The sequence below is a fragment of the Pomacea canaliculata genome, linkage group LG10, assembly GCF_003073045.1.
Source record: "Pomacea canaliculata isolate SZHN2017 linkage group LG10, ASM307304v1, whole genome shotgun sequence".
NCBI lineage: Eukaryota > Metazoa > Mollusca > Gastropoda > Architaenioglossa > Ampullariidae > Pomacea > Pomacea canaliculata.
In genome coordinates, this window is record NC_037599.1 from 20,487,233 (window position 1) to 20,506,426 (window position 19,194).

At 42.6% G+C, this 19,194-nt stretch overlaps 2 protein-coding genes across 4 annotated transcripts in view; one reads left to right on the plus strand and one right to left on the minus strand.

The window, feature by feature from the left end:
* LOC112573548 overlaps positions 1 to 4,263 on the plus strand; it is a 29,141-nt gene extending 24,878 nt beyond the window's left edge. For both annotated transcript variants that reach the window (XM_025254029.1, XM_025254028.1), the window contains one exon: positions 1,960 to 4,263. In XM_025254029.1, coding sequence (XP_025109814.1) covers positions 1,960 to 2,693 — 734 coding nt within the window. In that variant the 3' untranslated portion in view covers positions 2,694 to 4,263. The remainder of the gene's footprint in view (positions 1 to 1,959) is intronic.
* LOC112573549 (trafficking protein particle complex subunit 13-like) overlaps positions 1 to 19,076 on the minus strand; it is an 85,926-nt gene extending 66,850 nt beyond the window's left edge. For both annotated transcript variants that reach the window (XM_025254031.1, XM_025254030.1), the window contains exon 1: positions 19,024 to 19,076. In XM_025254031.1, the coding sequence (XP_025109816.1) occupies positions 19,024 to 19,066 (43 nt within the window). In that variant the 5' untranslated portion in view covers positions 19,067 to 19,076. The remainder of the gene's footprint in view (positions 1 to 19,023) is intronic.
* Positions 19,077 to 19,194: the final 118 nt, after the last annotated feature.

Sequence of the window (19,194 nt, forward strand, 5' to 3'; positions counted from 1 at the left end):
TGACCTCACACACCCCCTCTCCTAAGGATCTGAAATGCAGACTGTTCTGTCTGCATATAGGTGCAGTGCTGACGCAGCAAGAACAGTGATGTGTGAGATGAAAAGCATGCCCTTTCATTTTCCATGATGTTTTACCCTGCGACCACTAACGTGGCGAATGAATTGTATGAGGTGCCTGCAGAGATGCTGTAAGTGCCTGACTATATCCGTCACCTCCTTCTCCCTCTTTGCAATCAATACTAGTGCTGCTGCCCAAGCCTCGCCATCTCTCGTTCCACTACGGGCTGGGTCTTGGGATGTGTACAGCATGGCAGCTGAAACACCGCGCACAGTCAATGAGACAGTATGATGTTTTATGTTCACACCAAAATCAGTGGCACATGTTTGGTGCGTCACTACAGCTGTTACAACTACCAATCTAATAAGCCGAAAGGCACATTCTCTCTCTCTCTTTGCTTCCCGAAAGCAAAAGACCCGCCGAGAGAGGCACGTGACACAGACGATAAATGACGAGAAGTTAGAGAGGACAGGAGGAGGAGGAAATTGGTGTTTTATGTCGAGCCAGCAACTATATCACGGCAAGGCACTCAGCTCTGTAAATAGATGCCACATGCAGAGAAAGAACAGCGTGCCCGAGATGAAAGCTGAACCCAGGACAGCCAACCCTCACTGTATTGGGGACAGACGCTAACCGTTGGCCCACCGGACCGCCCAGAAAGTGACGACAAGAGCTTACAATACGATACAATATGTCACAATACTACATCACCACCAAACGTTTGCTCGCCTGACACACTGTCCTGTGTAATCATTTTTCCTCCTTTCTGTCTGCTTCTGAAGTAAATATTTGCTAATCAACACCTAACCATGTAACTAACACGCCGCAAGCGTAGGCAAAAACTAATAAGAGGCCGGGTATTCAGTTGTTCTAACTGGATGCTAAAGCAGGACTGCTACTGTCCTGCTGTACTGCTGATATTTTGTAATCATTTTAACTGACTGTTGGGATGTGTATCCAGTCCCAGAATGCTTGTCGGCAAACCAACAAGCAGTCGTTTGTTCTGTCATCATTGGCACCAAATACAGTCGACATGTGCACAAGATTCGTGCCACGCAGAGTTCAGTTAGCAAAAGCTGTCTGCCAGTGACATTTTCGTAACGAAGTAGCCATTGTTCTAATCAGTGGCATAACGGAAACTATGAACACCTTCCAGACAGCACGTGCAGATGATCAGACATGGCGCGCGGGCTGACTGACGTCACGCCAAAGTGTTCGCTAGAAAGTCACGTGTTAGCCACAGATTTTCGGTTTATATTCAGAGACAGCAGGCGTTTAGAGAACACATAACGGTTCTTACAGAGAGGAGGGGATTGGGGATGAAATGACACATGTGATCTGGCGATAATCATTAAAATTATGCGATACAGACTCAGCACACAGCCACACATAATACTTATTTCATGGTCTTGTTCTCAGCGATTGCAGTATACTTTTTTAGTTCTTGTTTCACACTATGTAAAACAAGAGAGAACGGAATTCCTCTTGTCGTTTATTAGCTCGCTACGCATCCTTAGCGCACAGAAATAATTTAAATAATTTGTTAAAATATTTTGACAAGGGAATTGTGCTATCCCCCGGAATGTTTTAAATATTAGCACTTCGTCCAGTCCTGCCGCTTTACCTAGATTTTATTTTGGGTAGACCCTCGATGACTTTCGTGTTCAGAAGAGAGGCTGTGTCAGTAACTGAGCTAATTCACTTTCTTCGGACCAACAGAGAGAGAGACGGAGGGAGGCACAAAGACTTAGAATTATAGACTCTGCTTAGATGCCGAACAAATGGACAAGTATCCTCGGAAAACGATTTCATAACACAGAGAAAGAGAGAGAGGACATGTGCGTGTTTATTAACTCCTTATAGACGTCTGTGTCTAAAGTGTTGGTGTTGCTCTGTCACAGGGACAGCCCCGCTGTGGATCTTCGTGCTAGGCCAGTACTTCCAGGCAGACCCCACCGCCATCCTCAGCCCTCGCGTCATCCCAATCTACAACTTCGAGATCTGGCTGGCCTCCATCTTCTTCGCCTACGCCACGGGGCTGGTCATTAACCGCTTCCGGCCCGTTGTGGCAGACGCCATCTTGACCTGGATCATCAAACCCTTCCTCCTGCTGGCCTCCATCCTCTACATCACCCTCGGTGTCTACATCAACATGTACGTTTTCGAGGAGATCGACCGCTTCGAGGTGATGGGCGCAGTTCTTCTCCCGCTCAGCGGCTTTGTGTTAGGCTTCGCGCTGCCGCTGCTGTGTCGTCAGAAGACGGCCTTCATGAAGACCATCGCCTTGGAGACGTCCAGCCTCAACTGTCTCACTGTGCTGGCTGCCCTGCGCTTCTCCTTACAGCAGCCGGATGCGGATCTGGCTTCCACCGTTCCCATCTGGGTCATGTTCACCATTCCAGGACTGTACGTGGGGCTGGCCATCTTGCGGCGCTTCTCCACCACCACCAAGAAACTGTGGAACAGCCGCAACAGCAAGAAAAACAAAATCAACAACAACACGGAGGAGGAGGAGCCGAAGGGGGTTACGACGTGGCCTCGGCCATTGTCAGCCGCCCCGGCATCGCCGCACTCTCCGCGCCTCTCGTCGTCGCTGACGGCACCGACGATGAGACTGGTAGCGATGAAAAAGTGACCGTGTTATAGCGTTCGCTTCCGTTTTCGCTATCGTGTAACTCAACACGCACTTGCTGTGTCGGAACCACTCTCTACAAAACACTGCCGTACGGGTTTGTAGCAGGGATTCAGGGGAAACAACTCTCAACTTTTGCTTCAAGTGTGAGACAAGGCTTCCTCTAGAGCTTGGTGAGGTGGATAGGGTGAGCAGGATTCGGGTAAAAAGGATCCCTTGCCCATGAATGTTGCTTCTAGCCTGAGAGAAACGGCAGCTGTTAAGGCCTTGAGAAGATTAAAATACTTATGCGACCTTGAGGTTCCATGCTCGGAAGAGTCGTATGTGAGTGAGATCAGATTTTCCCTGTCTACGGATTTATTCTTAGCGTCACGTGACTGTCAGTTCCAATTTCCGTACAAGTAGTAAAACAGAACACATGACCTTTTCACATGAAGCAAGACGACTGTCTTCTTCGCCTTTGTGCTGCACGTGCACCATGCGGGAGAGAAAAGTGTGACGTCAGCCCAGCCTCCACGCCTGCTTGTACTGCGGTGGTACTCACTTCCACATAAGGATCAGTTGTGTTTGTGATAGGTGATTGGGTAGTAGCTGGTTTTGTTGAAACACTTTATGAAACCCATCATTTCTTAGTTCATGGGGTTTTAGTTAATAGTATGACTACAGTCTCTAAGTAAACAAGTCAAGTTCTTTTCTTTCTAGAATGTCAGCGCATGTCAAAGACAGAAATTCTAGTTAGGCGCTCTATTGTCCGTGGAAACAGCTTTAATTCAGATTTGTCTCCTTTCAGGATATGGTAGATTAGTTGAGTGACTTTTGTATTGAGGTGTGGTGTAGTGTCAACACATTTCTGAATGGGATGTCTAGTCTGTAAAAAGGTGTTAGCCTCGTACAAATGTAAAATTTCGAGGTCTTTATACAAGACCTGTACTCGGTGAATAGGTTTTGTAGTGGAACACAATGCTGGTCAGACGATGGAATGTACTGTTAAACTCAGTGTTTGTCGGTTGTTTTCTACTTTTGTCTCTCGTAAACTTTCTTTCGAAGTAGACAAATGATTTATACTGCGCCGTCTATAAATCGATTATTTAGTAATATATGCGATTGTTAGATTAATGACCAGTAGTTACGATGTACTGTTTTAATTAGGTAAAACACTCATATTGCCCCAGAAACGTTTTCTCTCTCTCTCTCTATTTTTTTTTTTTACTTCTGCCTTTCCCCTACTTCAGTAGGTACTGAGATTTCATCATGTCATATACAATCCACTACTGCTAACGTATTTTTAAGCTGCCAGAGGTGGAAGAAATTGCGAAAAAAGTATACGCATAAGAAAATATATGCAACCACCGAGAGTTCGACTGAAAATAAGACTTCATTTTATATCAAAGCAATGTCTTCTTGTTGTAAAATTATCAAAATGAGCCTACGTCACCAGAGCATTTGCGAAATATCTTCCACCAAACATATCGAGTGTCCGGTGAAAGCCGTGGTCACGACCCTTACACTGTCACGTTCTGTCACGTTAGTCGGCTCAGGAAGGAGAGCACGAGAAAACGAGAGCAGATTATTTAGCTCTGTACCAGGACACCATCAATATGTCTCTGAAGTGTGCAGATTGTAAATGCATAAGGGGTTTAGCCACTTTCAACGCTGGGCTACGATAAAAAGTTTTTTTAAAAAGAGTACAGTTAAACGACCCACGTGAAAGCCTCCCACCCACTAGCTGCAGACAAAGAGCTCCACCGGGCCCATGAATCTTATCAGTTCACCTCTGTAGAATGGCGCCTCCAGCTTAGACATTGCACAATGACAAGTTCAGAAGGTCGCAAGCTCACTTTTCCTGAGAACTGAAAGGAAAATGTACAGCGCTATTTTTATACTTCAGCAGTCAAAGGAAACAATTGATGCTGAATGAGGCTTGTTAAAACGAAGGCCGTCAGATATCTGCCGACACATGTTAACAATAATGACATTTCAGCTATCACGACATGTTTTCATTATGTTATTGTTCTTGAAATTTGTCGTGCACGTTTCTGTCAGCAGCCAGAACCCAGGCTGTGGAACAGATGCACTTCACGTGTAACATCCATGACGTCTGTGTCCTTTTGTGACTTTTCACAAAAATAGCTAGCTAGCAAGGTACCTAGTTAGTTCGTACATTCGTTTGTTTGGTCGTTCGTTACTCAGTTCAATACACATCATCTGATTTATAGTAATATAAAATAACAGACTAAACTCTCTGGTTTTTTCACTATACACAAAGTGAGGTCATGAACTGAGTGCGTTATGAAGAAGAATGAAAGATGAGATAACAAAAAGCGAGTGCTGGAGAAGTCAAAGATTCACCAGAATGCTAGACTGGCCCATATCTCCAGCTAACGCGAAGTATATATGAGTCTTCTGCAGTCAAAATTCGACAGAGACTGATGATGTTCATCAAGCCCGAATCCATCATATTCCAGACCCATGCTTCCTGCCAATACAACACAACGACGGAGATAAGGAAACGGCTAAGTATATCTGCACCTGGCAGTTCTAGAACCTGTATACTGCACCTCGCCCTCAGTCTAGCTGCTCGATCATCTGCACCTGTGCCCCACTGTAGGCCTGGCTATTTCAACACCTGTACCTGGCGCCGAAACCAACAGGATGCTTCTCAAAGTTCTCCTTCATGCCCACACGCCCACTCACAAGCACAGCAATCGATCTCCCTATCATCTCACCGATATTCTGTAGAGAATCTGAAGGGCGGGAAATGAATGACGACACTCTTTAGCCCATGTGTTGGCAAACTGTCATTGTTGGTGACAGTCTTGTGTGCCTGGGACCCGCAGTGTGAAAAATAACAATCGAACTCAGTAATCAAGAAGAGTGTGTCAGGAGTACGACGATGGTACAATGGCTGAAAGTTTACAATAACGGCAGGACATTTGACAAGTGCGAGCATTGTGTCAAGTATAAAAAGATGGCTGGACAGTCGGAAACTGTACTGTCACATACGATTAGTACAAAAAGTGACAGAAAATGTTTCAAGTGTACTTAGTTTGTCACGTGAACACTAGATATCACCTCGGCCCAGACAGGAGACAGTGCCAGCCAGTGATGAGGTTTAGGTGATGGATACTGAGTCTCTGGCTGGCTGTTTGTCTGACTCTCCAAGCACCCTCTCTTTCTCTCTACTGCTCTATCACTCACGCACACAAAAAATGATCTTTGAAGGCAGTTCCTCAAAAGAACAAAAACGATACAGATATTCCGGATATCGCATTCGTGTATAGTGTTGAAAAGACGTGTTGATATGTTGGCCTGATATCTGGAGCCCATCATGATAAAGAACATAAAGTTTATATCCAGTCTGAATGTTGCCAATGATAAATAATGGTTAAAAAAAATATTAGTGACAAGCACCGCCAGCATGATGAAAAAAGTTTGTTGGGGATTTATATTTAGCAGTACAGTGTATAGTGTCTCACACTCCAATGGTCGTTCATTCCTATCCGGTGTAATTCCTTAAACATTGCACAACTGTGTGATACCGCTTCTTTGCAAGCATTGTTATACGAAATGTTAATTCGTTTTTAGGTTTTCTGTTTGTTTTAATCTATGCTTTCTCGCATAAAAGATTTTAAAACATAATGAGAACTTTCAAAAAATTGTGGCTTTCCTTGTTTGTTTGTTCATTTGTTTACTTAATGTGGTAGCTAGTTTGTCAGCAGCTCTTCACGTAACGTGTACGACTACATTACTTTCTGTTTTAAATACAGTGGCGTAGGAAGATGTTCGGCGTTGGGGGGGCCTGCTGACAGTGAAACGGCTTCGCACTCGCACGGTGACGACGTCTCCCTCTACGTTCCTACTTTCTTCTGTTCTTTGCTCTTTGTGAGGAATTACGTCTCAAATAGGGGCAAAAGGATAGTATTTCCTTGGGGGGCGGCTGCCCCCGCTGCCCCCCTGGTTCCTACGCCACTGAATACATTTCCTTAAAAGACTGCGACAACAGTAGACAACACGAACTTGCAGTGAATGGAAAAATGAATGAATGAGGAAAAGACAAAAAAGAGTGAGAGAAAAAAAACTGGGAGGATGAAATGGTGTTTTACACCGTTAGCAACTTACTCTATATGACGGCAAAGTAAGTCGTCCTGGAAACAGGGGCCACATGCTCGAAAGAGCAGCGTCCCTGAGACGAGATCTGAACCCAGGACAGATAATCTTCACTGTATCGTTGCGCCACCGGATCGCCCGAAAATCCGAGAACAGAGTAAACAAAACTCCGGGAGAAGCTAGAGAGGCACAGAGTAAGAGAGCTACCGGGGACACCCAGAGAGCAAAAAGGCGAAACGAAGCTAAATCAATCGGAACAGTCGAAATGTGTGCGCGCGCGAGTGCGCGTGAAAAACAAGGGGGTGGCAATAGAAGAAGGAGAGGAAAATCATCGTTTTAACGACATTAATAACAGCGCTAATATGCATATAAAACCACAAATTCTGCCTCTTGCACCACGATTTGGGGACTAGATGCTGAAGGGTGCTCATTTCCAAGCGCCAGCAGTTCAAGAGTGTGTGGAGATTATATCATAATTATTACAGTGATTCACCTTATTTCTGCAGTCGTTGCGAGTGCATTGATAGAAAGCAGAGTTGAACGTGACCGCAGTTCGACACAGCTCGACGGCTCGCAACAATATTTCTCTTGTCGATAGTTTATCGCCCAATACTTTTTGCGAACAAAATCTGCGGTCATTCCGTTTCCACATATTCCAACCTTTTTTTTTTTTTTTTTTTGTTTTAAAAAGAAAACTATAAATGCATTTTTGTATTATTTACGTTTTCGACCAAATGTTTGTACACCCGCTAGCTCTTACAAACTCTTCCGCCACCACTTCTTATCACACACATATATATATATACTAATTTTGTCTTCAAGTAAAGCAGAGAGTGTAGCTAAAATAACAAGCGCTGCACTACTCTTTTTAATGAATGCATAATCAGTCAAAATTGGTGTTTTACTCCAAGCCATCAACTACTAAGGCGATATCACGGCAAAGCAGCCAGCCTGTAAGCAGATGTCACACGAAGAAAGAACAGCAAGCCTGAGAGATGTGAACCCGGACAGCCAATCCTCACTGTACAGGTGACAGGCAATCAGTCAAGAGCAAGGCATGAAATCAAACTTGGATGTTATGCAATACTCCGGGCCACGCTCAACGCTGCCCGCAAAAGCAAGAGGTTGAGAAGGAATAGAAGGAAAGGTATGGTACGGGTCTCCTGTGTGGTCTATATGTGAATTAATTCTGCAACCACGAGACTTTGACTTTACGATGACAATACCCTTGCTTTCACAGTAAGACCAGTGTGCATGTGTACGCTTGTAACTCGTCAATATACACTCAGCGGCATCCTCCTTAAAGGATTACTATGATAAAATTTGTTTTCCTAATAACTACTTGAAACTCAGTGAAAGATACAGTTTACACAAAATCGGGGTAAGCAATGTACCTCTTCCGTTTCGAGATACATGTCTACAAAAAATCACTTGTCAAATCATGATATCACGTTTCTACAATGACAATCCTAATTAACACGTAGTCCCAGCTCTCTTAATGTATCTTGCCTAACTGTATCCATGTATGATCCTGACATCTATGCTGTTCCACCTTCACTTGTGCTTGGTAATGTTTGGAGACGTGTATCTAGAGAACGAAAGGGGTGTGTTCACCCAGAGTTGGAAAAAAAATATTATGCAGCACTGATTTTTACCCTGACATTAGCAACTTATCTTACACCGATTTTTACACGAACATTAAAACGCTTTCGTTTTTAAACTGCACTCCACTGATCCTTCAAGCCACGTTAACGTGATAAGACGCTCTTCGCACGTTTTAACATTCTGCGGTAATAGTGCGGGTGGAAAGTTTAAGAAGAAGATCCAATTATTTGCAAAAAGAGTCATTTCGTAACAACTGGTCTGAGCATTTTTGTCGTAGTTAACGTTTAACAGTTGCAGGGACGTGGTGTACTTTACTGAGGTGCTCTATACTGAAATTAAAGGCTCCCTTGTTAGTGGGTTGTTGTTTTTTTTTTTTGTTTTTTGTTTTTTGTTTTTTTGAAAAAGCTAAGCATTTTCCATTTCCGTTGTTTATAATGTGAGACACTGGGCAGATTACCTAATTCGAGGTGAACACTACTTAAGCGGTCAAGATGACAGCCTAATTTCGATCTCTTATTTTTCTTGCTATTTTTCTTAAAATGCGTAAGAATTCGAGGTGTAGTTTTAATTATGGCATATGCTTTACACATTCTGTTGCTACTGGTATCGAAAACATCTGCATTTTAAAAAATTATGAAAATTAGCAGCCAAACTTGTTTGAGACCCGTCTAAATATGTCGTTCGTTTCGTGTGACGTAAGCTAGCAAAAAATTCAAGCCAAGATATTTAAAATCCATGTTTAAAGGAATAGGTCTTACATTATGCAACGGTTACAGGTGCTGGCGGCGACATATTCAGTCACAACATTGTGAGTCGTTTCAGCTGACCCACCCGACAATGTAAACTTGTGTCCAAGTCTCCAAAAGTGATATTACTACACTTACGTGAGAGATTGTGTGTGTGAGTGAGAGAGACTTATCGGAATCCTGACCCAACACGAAAAAGTAGCTTAAGAATGACACATGCTCAGATCCAATGGCAGTATTTGTGACACAAAGGTCTGTCTATAAAATAAACCGATGCCTCTCAGATACGGCAAACCAACTCCATCTATCCCTCCTTCCAGCTTCCTCCAACCAGCTCTCACTCGCTCCTTCGCTCTGACAGAGATATGTTTGATTTTGCAGGTGCATATCTGGGGGAGGGGAAGCCTCTCCCAATTTAAGAGACGTAGGTCTGCCCTGGGAAATTATTTGCACTGTCTGGCGTCAAGAGCCTAATGTCAGCCACCCGGCGTACCACTGTCTGTGACGTCAGCAGGACTGCCATTCATCTGGAATGCAGACCATTGGAACTGTCACCTCGACTTCTGAACTTTTTATCGCGTTATTCATGCGAACCGACTGTGCTGCATCTACTCAGCGCCGGAATTCGCTGGCAAGATGGTCGTGCGGAAAAGGACAGAACCGATGTGTGAAGCCGGGTGGGCAGAATGGCGCTGTGGCGTTAGGTAGCTTTGTTCACGGCCATGTACTCAGTTATACTCGTATAATAAATACTATCATGTAACGAGTTAGTGGCTAGCAACATGCTGTTGTCCTGGCCTTTGACTTCTAGCTATACCTGATGTAACAATGGCACTGGTATCAGATTTACAAGAGACAGTTGCGTGTGTGTGCGCACGTGAACGTGTGTATGTGAGCGAGCTAGTTGCCATGGTCAATATTTAAAATTTGATAATTGCGTTTGCCAGCTATCTCTTTATGTTGACAACACTGAAAGCTTCCATGCCAGCAGTATGGGCGCACTATAATTAAAAGCCGATCCTTTCTTTTTCTAACAAGCGATCAATAAATAAAAAAAAATGCTGGCTGAGTGCCGCTCCCTTCATGTTCCCCCCACGTACACCACAGTGACACCTAGTCCATCTTTCTCAGCTTCCGGGATCCTGCTCTCTGCAGAACTGGCCGCACGGACACATGTTCTGTGGTACTTCAACTTGTTTACAGCGTGTCCCAACAGAAGCTTCTCCCGGGAACTGATGTTGCGCTCTGCGCTGGCATGGGACACTTCCATCATCCATACTTGCTCCCCCGCTCCATGACCGTTAATCAGCTTGAAAGGTGGGGGCGGAGCCTAGCTTGTTTTTCCAACAAACGATTCAGTTTCTGCCTGACACCTCTGGCACGTCTGCGGCAATATTATTGCATGTCTTCTCGTCCTCGTACACATCTCCTCTCTGCTTTATCCGGGTATCAATGGTCTGTCTGTGAAAAACAGCGACAGGGGAAATAAACCTACACATCTCCCTACCTCTGAATTTTTTTTCACACCTCTCATTCCTCTTCTCTCTCCATTCGCAGTTCATCTCCCATGCGGATGAACTCTCAGCCCCTGCGTATGCATCGATACTTCCCTGTCTATTTTTGTCTGCTAGGTCAGTTGAAGCCTATTCCGTTACTAAGCAAAGAAAAACCTTCTCCCATGTATTCTGTCTGTCTCCGTGCTATTATCCATTCGTGCAGCCTGCCAAGTCTCCAAAACCAACAGTGGTCGAGCCATTAGGTAGGTTCCACGGTCACCACATAACTCAATCATGTGCCAACTCGACCTCTGCCAAAAGACCTCTAACAGAGACAAAACTGGACACTGAACCACCAGACCTATCGCGGGAACAGCGCTATTTTAGACAATCTCAAAGACTGTTATTAACTGCAAGCACAATGTCAGCGTGCAGACTATGCACCACTGTAGGCAGAAACAATGACATGCACTCCGATTCACGATCACTCGATCAGTGTTGACTTATTACTAATTGATATCATTCACTGGCACGTGAGGTTTTTATTACTCAAGATGTAACCATTTCGTAATCATTTTGGATGGATCACAACGTCGGATGCTTGTCAACAAGCCGCTACCACTTCAAAAACTAAAAATGACAAATTTGGAACACGACATTTTGTCAAAATTACCACAAAAATGTCAGTCATCGACATAAATACTTCCCATAAAAAGTAATTATAACAAAGTGTGTTAACCCATGTCCAAAACTAAATAATAATTCTTTCACATAATTAGAAAGCTAAAGGTCACACATATTCCAGAGATTATGGTACTAAATACAGAGGCGGTATAAGGGAAATAATGATTATACGTTTAACCTTTCTGCTAATCGAGATTATTCGTGTAAAGTACACTGTGTTTCAGACAAGAATGATTGGTTCACTTGTCGATCCAGTGATTCTCTTACGGACTGCTTTATGTCACAAGGCGTGGGTAGAGGGGAAGTTAAATTACTGCTATCAGGCTGTCAGCCGTGAAATCTTGACCTCTGTCTCCATAACCCCATCTTACGTCACCTCCTCCCAGCCAATAAACGCGCAAAGCACGAGGCCAGCACATTCACCGGCCATTCTCGGAACCATGGAGTGTCTGGCGCCAGAACTCGAGACACTAGTACCATAATCTTGAAGGATAGCTGCATGTTCCATTGTGCCAACAAAGCCTCCCTCACTTCCCCACAGCAATGAAGACTCAAAAGGTCAGCAGCTCACGCCCACGATCACGGAAGCCATGTTGCATCTCTTAGCTGCTTGTGGCCGACATCCAGCGAATGGCAGATCTATGATTGTGCGACCTTCTTTCACAGATTTTTTCTAGAGATTTTTATGGGTCCTGAATGAGACTAAAATTTTCAGATTTGACCACTGGAGGCGTTGCTATAGCGACCACCAGGCTCAGCCGTGCTAGATAAGGTTCAAGAGCGACCACGCTTTCAATAACATCATTTTGTGTGATGACTTGTGACAGAAAAGGTCGACACTGATGATGCGGTATATTATTATTATTATTACAACAACAACAACAACAACAACAACAACAACAGGATTTATATAGGGCATTTTCTCCACATGGAAGCAAGTTCATTGCGTTGCACGATATACAAGGGGCAGTAGGTCATGATGCCGTGTGACATCGAGATCATGCACATGCACAGTGAACATTGATGGACTCAAAGACAGTAGTAGGATAAACCAATTACAGTAGATATTTCCGAAAGAGAGAAGTTTTAAGTCCTGACCGGAAGGCATGTAGCATCTCCATTATGAGGAGAGACAGAACCACTTCAGCCTCATAAATATTATTACTACATATTAAATGTAAAAGCATACTGTACAATGTACTATATTATTTGTATTATATATATATTGCAATGTATTAGACTGCATAATGTATTAAAGTTGACCAAACTGACTTAAGACAGACAATATGTCTATTTCCAGTCAGCCATTAGCTGAGTCTGTCATCTGTTCAGCTCTATAAGCTTCTCTTTCTTACATAACGGTTTTTTTTTCTACATCATCAAAGCAGCATATCTTCTTCATGGACACTACTTCAAGTGCAAATACTCCTTCATTATGCTGCATCGATTCCTATCGCTCGATCACTTAGCATACCGTTCCCATTTCATGTCTGCATTTTAAGTGTCTCGTGAAAACAAGTGCACAAAAAAGAACTTATTTAGAAAACTCGCCGATTATTCTCAGTCAAAAGGGAGGTTGGTGCGTACCATGGTTATCTTACAGTAACAGAAAAACGCGTTCTTTCGCAATGATATCAGTCCGCACATTCACTCGCGCATGCGATCGGGCGCTTCGGTGCACTCTCACGCGCGGAGGTTAGAAAAGATGGTAATACGAGTACTAATTACTGCCCTTTAATCAATAATAGGCTGTTGGACAAAGGCTTCATTCTTCACCCAGCCTCCTTCTTTGTCAAATCAAGCAGGAGGAAAATTGGCAGGGCGTGAATGCAGGAGTATATGAGAGATGTCTGCAGCATCGTCTTTACCCTTAGGCTTCGACAAAAATTACCTCAGTTCTGTGAACATTGCCCCCAGTCAAAAAGGAAAAAAAGGGTCGTGAGGTTTAAGGTGTAAGGTGGCCTTTCCGTTGTCTAAAAACAAGCTTCTGCAAAACACAACGAAAAATTGAAGGAAGCAGGAAAGAAGGACAAACTGATAGATGGAAAGAACAAATGAAAAAGACAGACTGAGAGACGGACAAAAAACAGAGAGAAAGTAAAAAAAAAGAAATGACAAATGAAGGAAGGAAGAAACAAACTGCCAACAGAAGAACAAATAAATGAAAAAACAGACTGACAGACAGAAGACCAAACAAATTGATAGACTAAAAAAAAAAAAAGAAAGAAAAAATGGTGAATAAAAGGAGAAAAGAAGTAGCTGAGTAGTTACCATACTTTCAAAGGGGAAAAAAAAGATGCTCCTAATGACAAGGCCTTAGAGGCAGTGGAATCGCGGCCTGCCGGTGTGCAAGTAATTTGACGCTTCTGAGTTCTCCGATTATCTTTCCCTCGGCTCTCCGCGAGCGAGCCCTGTCGATTCTGCTTCAAAATGGCGGAATGTTCTGCTCCAAGGATGGCTGAGTTCTTTTTCCTGTTTCCTCGCTCCGCTTGCGCCAAGCGTCCTGTTTCCGCGCCTCGTGCTGCTCGGGACACGTTTTGTCCGCCTCTCGCTTTCTTGCTGCGTCGCAGCAATTTCCCAAGAACCGTTGCCATGGAAACGGTAGACTAAGATAAGTGGCGGTGTCAGCCATCCCCAGAATTGCTTTCGTATGAACCAATCTTAACAACAAAGTGATAAATGTGAAGACAATCTCCATTTTGTGTTATCTGTCTAAGCTATTTCTATTCCATGCTCGCTCTTCCTGGGTGCTTTAAATCATTTAAATACTCTTGGGGCAGCCCAAAATGCAGTGACCTGGCACTCCCTTTGATGTGCGCTTTTCTATCTGAGCTTCACACTGTCCAAAGACGTGATCTACTTCTGCTTGTCATGAAACGAAACTGCTTTGCCAGCTACAAAGTATTCTGCAAAAGTGACCTAAACCCAGCTCCATCCATGTTAATTTTTTATGCGCATAGAAAGAAAGTGTTGGGTTATTTATTTACAATGAAAAACGACTGGTCGATCTGCAGTACAAGATATAAATCACACATGAAACATCTTTAAACCCCCTATGATCTGGCTCCCCGAGTGTAAATGGTTATTTATCGTTATTATCTCAGCGACTGCCGTTGATCAATGTCAAGGCAATCCATTCTAACGAAAGGGGAGTGTTGCTCGATTTATGCAAGGATATCATCATCATCATCATCATCATCATCATCATCATCATCATCATCACTACCGCCACTATCACCACCCTCCAACCCCTCCTTTGTACCCAACTGTTTGGTCATCAGTCCTTGTTTAAAAGCATCCATCCGATGTTCCAGGCAATTAAAACCCTCGCCAACGAGACGGCAGGCCGACACGGAGATCAATCTTCAACTCCGCTGGGTCGACCAGGCTGTATTTTTATTGCGCTCCTCTTGCCAACGTCAGGCCATCTCACCAGCATGTCTGATGCTGGAGCTCCCGACTGTACGAAGGACATAGATTTAACTGATGGCTGTAAAAATGGCGGTCTAAATCTTCAAAGGCCAACAAGGATGTTTTTACTGCTCTCATCTATGTACATTATTAGGATTAAATCACGCAGATACATAAAGTTAAATACGACTTGTGCTCAGTCTATCATGGTATGAGAATTCCCCTCTTATAAGGAGGATTTTTTTTTCAGTGTCCATTTTTACAAATCACACACACACTAGTCCTTTTGAAACTTCCAGACAAAAACACTCTTACAGATCAATACGTAATAGTCGGTTACACTGTCCCTTTTTTCTTTTGTTTTGCTCTCTCTCTCTCTCGGTTCCTCGTTACGAGTTCGAGTTTTCACTATCTCCCTACAACTCTCAGACAAAAATATCATCACATTTGTTTCGGGAGCTCAGTCCCGCAGCCCTGAGTAGCGTCCCAAGGGACATAACTTTGGCGATAGTTGACAAGGCCACACTGGCAGTGCAGCACAAACGTCATCTAGTTGCTCCCCTTTGTCGTAAAAAAGGCCTTCCCCATATTGATCTTGTGGGTAGGCGGACAGGCGGCTACTGCGCGCTCAGCCTACAAAAGCTTCACTCAACGCATTTTCCACCAACCCGCACATCCACGAAAACAGATTTCTATGTCCAACACACACCAGCAACAAGTTGCCGTTTACAAGAAAAAAAAAAAAAATGAATCGGTTGTCCATCCTTGCACGCTGCCAAGAAATCAAATCAACGTAAAGCGCCTAACATTCAACTTAGCATGCTCTAAGCGTCTATTTTGAGCCATTTCCGTTTCAAAATAAAAACAAGACAGAAAATGACATTTAGAGTTCGTAAAAGGAGTTTGATGTAGTGCCCCACAATTAAGCGGATGCCTGATGCGCCACTTCACGTGTCAAGAGACTGGCCAGGATGATGCGATGTTGATCTAATGTGGAGATAATGCTGGTTGCTTTCCCTTTCATCACGACTCGGTGGTTGCATTTGGGCAAACGATGGGGTGCAGCCTTGCAACACTTTCCTTCTCGCCATCAACCCCTTTTCCCACCCCCAACATCCTCCATTCCCTCCGCAATGAATCTTCCGCGCGAAGTGAGTAGAAAATACCCTTCAATACATCCTGCCGCCACAGATGCAAGAGTTTAAGATAACATCCTGAGAAACACTATAAATATACTTATGCTATATACAAGGGCACTTAAAAGGAGTAATCCTCCTCTGGTGTTCTCGAGGTAATGTTAATAATAATAAATGCAAAATTTGTAAAGCGCATACTCACACTCCTAAGGAGCATGCTCTTAGCACTTAAGAACACGAACGAAATATGGACAGCATACGAGGGACAGGAAAACAAACAAATAACACATGAACTATAAAAGAATAAACATTTGACTAAACGAAGAATATAATCAAGTACAGAAAACACAAAGAAGAACCAAATAACAAGAACAAGAGCTGAGGGTAACGTGATATTGCAAAAGTAAGGGTGTGAAAAAGGACTAGCATTATGGGACAGGGTGCTAGGAGTAATGGTTACGGAAGATATCTCAAACATTGGAAAATTAATATTAAAAATGAACAATATTAAAAGATGACCTTGACGGGTTGTATCTTCTTTCCACGAGAAAAGCAAACATAAATTTCAACAGACCGCTTTGACGATCACGAAACAACATGGAATTAGTACAACCACGGAATGCGAACACACACCGTCAGAATATCATCTCTCAGCACCACTCTTCTGAGAGTATCCAAACCTTCCCTGTTACTTTCTTTTATTTGTATTTTTCTTGGGTTTTTTTCCCATCTTCCGCTGTGATATGCAGGTCCTATTGCTTTTCAATCACTGAAACGTTATTCAGGAGAGAGAGTTTTGTGCGTGTGTGTGTGCGCGGTCACATTACACGTCTAAGATACAGCGAGTGATATATTTGTTTGAATAGAAAAGCAATATTTTGGGGCGAGCACAGCGTACAGACGGCAGACAATGCAGCACATATGGGCAGTAGACCAGCATGTTCGCGACTCGACGGTACAAGCAAAACGATTAGCGAAGTCGAAATTTGTCCAGATGAAGTCGATCGAGTTCGCGTCACTTCTTAACCAAAAACATATAATGTCGAATATGCCAAAATTCTTATGTCACGGTCACGTTGAAAAACTTCCGACTCGTGTATATGAATTTGGAAATGTAGTGCTGTGGTAATTATGTCTTTGATTAAGAAACCCTTTAAGGAACTGACCAGAATTTTTACTGTTTTAATGAGTATTATTAGTTCTAACAGTAAGCCTCAGGATGAACTAAACGCATTAGTTTGTCCTTGGAGCTGTTCACTGCTTTTGTGTCAACAATTCCTCGTGAGACCTTTTTGGCCACGCCCACTCTCGCCCGCGGAAGCTTCGACCACGCCCACTTTATGCGATAGCAGTATTCTTCGTTGAAGGTCATAAGCGCGGCAATAATCAGCGAACGTTCAAACTACGCGCACGTGCAGAGTGGCAGCGGTGCGGCAAAGCGGTTCCGCTCTATGCAGCAAAAACTTCCGACAAAAATAGCTAATTGCCCGAAGGACACTGATCATAACTTGCTCCGAAAATCAACGGTTCTTAAACGACTTCAGCACGGATGACATTGATACACACCTATGTGGATGATGGCAACACTGCACACAGGCTTATTTCTGTAGCCTACACTGACAGCCTTGACAGGCACAAACATAAGAATTCTAACCATAACCCAAACATAACAATACATTTTGTTTTAAAGACAATGCACGAACACCTAATTAAAGTCATTAGCAACAAATTTTACCTACCCCCTCCTACCCTTCTCCAAGCATACATAACCCTCCTGTTACTCTTATTTAGGTTTCTCTCCCACAAACACTAAACAGTCTCCTCTTCACTTCGCTTCAGCTATTCGATAAAATGTAATCAATACTATTGATTTTTAAAAATTACCATCCAGAAAAAAGGGCTAAACTTAAAAATGTAAAAAGAGGCTTAAAAAGAAAGATTTTAAACGTTTTCAGGACTTGAAAACTAGAAATGTTTAGTTTTCAAAGAATCTTGTACAAATGCCATACATTCAATTTTCCCAAAATTTTCCATAACATGATGGAAAGGTGTATGTATATATATATATGAAACAAAAACTTGGAAGGTAAAATCAACATTAAATTTTTTCTTAATTATAAACATTAGCGAAAAGCTTAACACTGTAACACAAAAGTCCACTATAATAAACATACATTTGCAGTTCAGCTATAACAGCCTCTGTTATGCACTTACTTGGGTGAAGTGTGTCTTGCACATACACATACATTTACAAACGCAGTCATGTGTGCACACACAAACACTCACACAGAAGGAAACATACATTTTATCAATATATTTTCAATCCTGCAAGAAATTTACATTATTTCATCCTCTGTCATAAAACTCGTATTATAACATAATAACTTTGTTTCCATGACCTAAAAAAATAAGTCACCTCAAAGGGATAATAGTTTTAAATTCAATGATGTGCTCTATGTCCAGTGTACAAGGACATTGATGTCTATTATTATTTTACTCTATCTCCAGAATAGGAAGAAATGCAAAATGACTGTCATGTCACATAATTATTTAGCTCAAGATGCACACTGACACAAGATACAACATTATTATTAACATATATGAAAGTCAAATTGGTCATACGCATGACTATCAACAGTCATCTATTCTATGAGACTTTCATATCATGGTGTATGTGACACTTCGATGACAGTTAATTTCCTAAGGAGTTTTAATACATATCTGTTGCACTTTAAACCTTAAAAGATATTACTGCTGGTCAAATACACAAGTCCATTACACCCTTGATCTTTGATCCCACCCCTTTAAAATCATTCTTCTTTTATGCCCTATTCATTGAGACTGTAACTATTCATCGCTTGTCTTGGTTATTAGTGTGGTTACTCTATCCAGTAACCCTACTATGCGTCTAAAATAATCACTGTGACAGATACATAAAGTGTTTGCGACAATTGCCGCACATAAGCGGGCAAATCATAATTTATTTTGAGGCAGACGACATTTGTTGTGCGAAAAATAGTGCTGGATGAAACAAACTAAAGGTCGATTATGACATGGAAAAACTAGCAGCAGATTAACAAATGTCATTTAGTTATTTTTTAAATTCAAAGATGGCAGTGGAAAGGAAGAGTAAAAGCCTAAGTCCTACCTTTCAGCGCCAGAAGCTGCTCCTTGTCTCTGCTGGCCTCCATATTGTTTTCTCGTCAGGAACGGAGTTCTTTTCCGGCTGTCTTTTGAAACCAAATATTTCTCTATAAATTATATGTAAAAGAAAATCATACTAATGATATTATTTTTAGATATTTCGTTGAAATTTAGG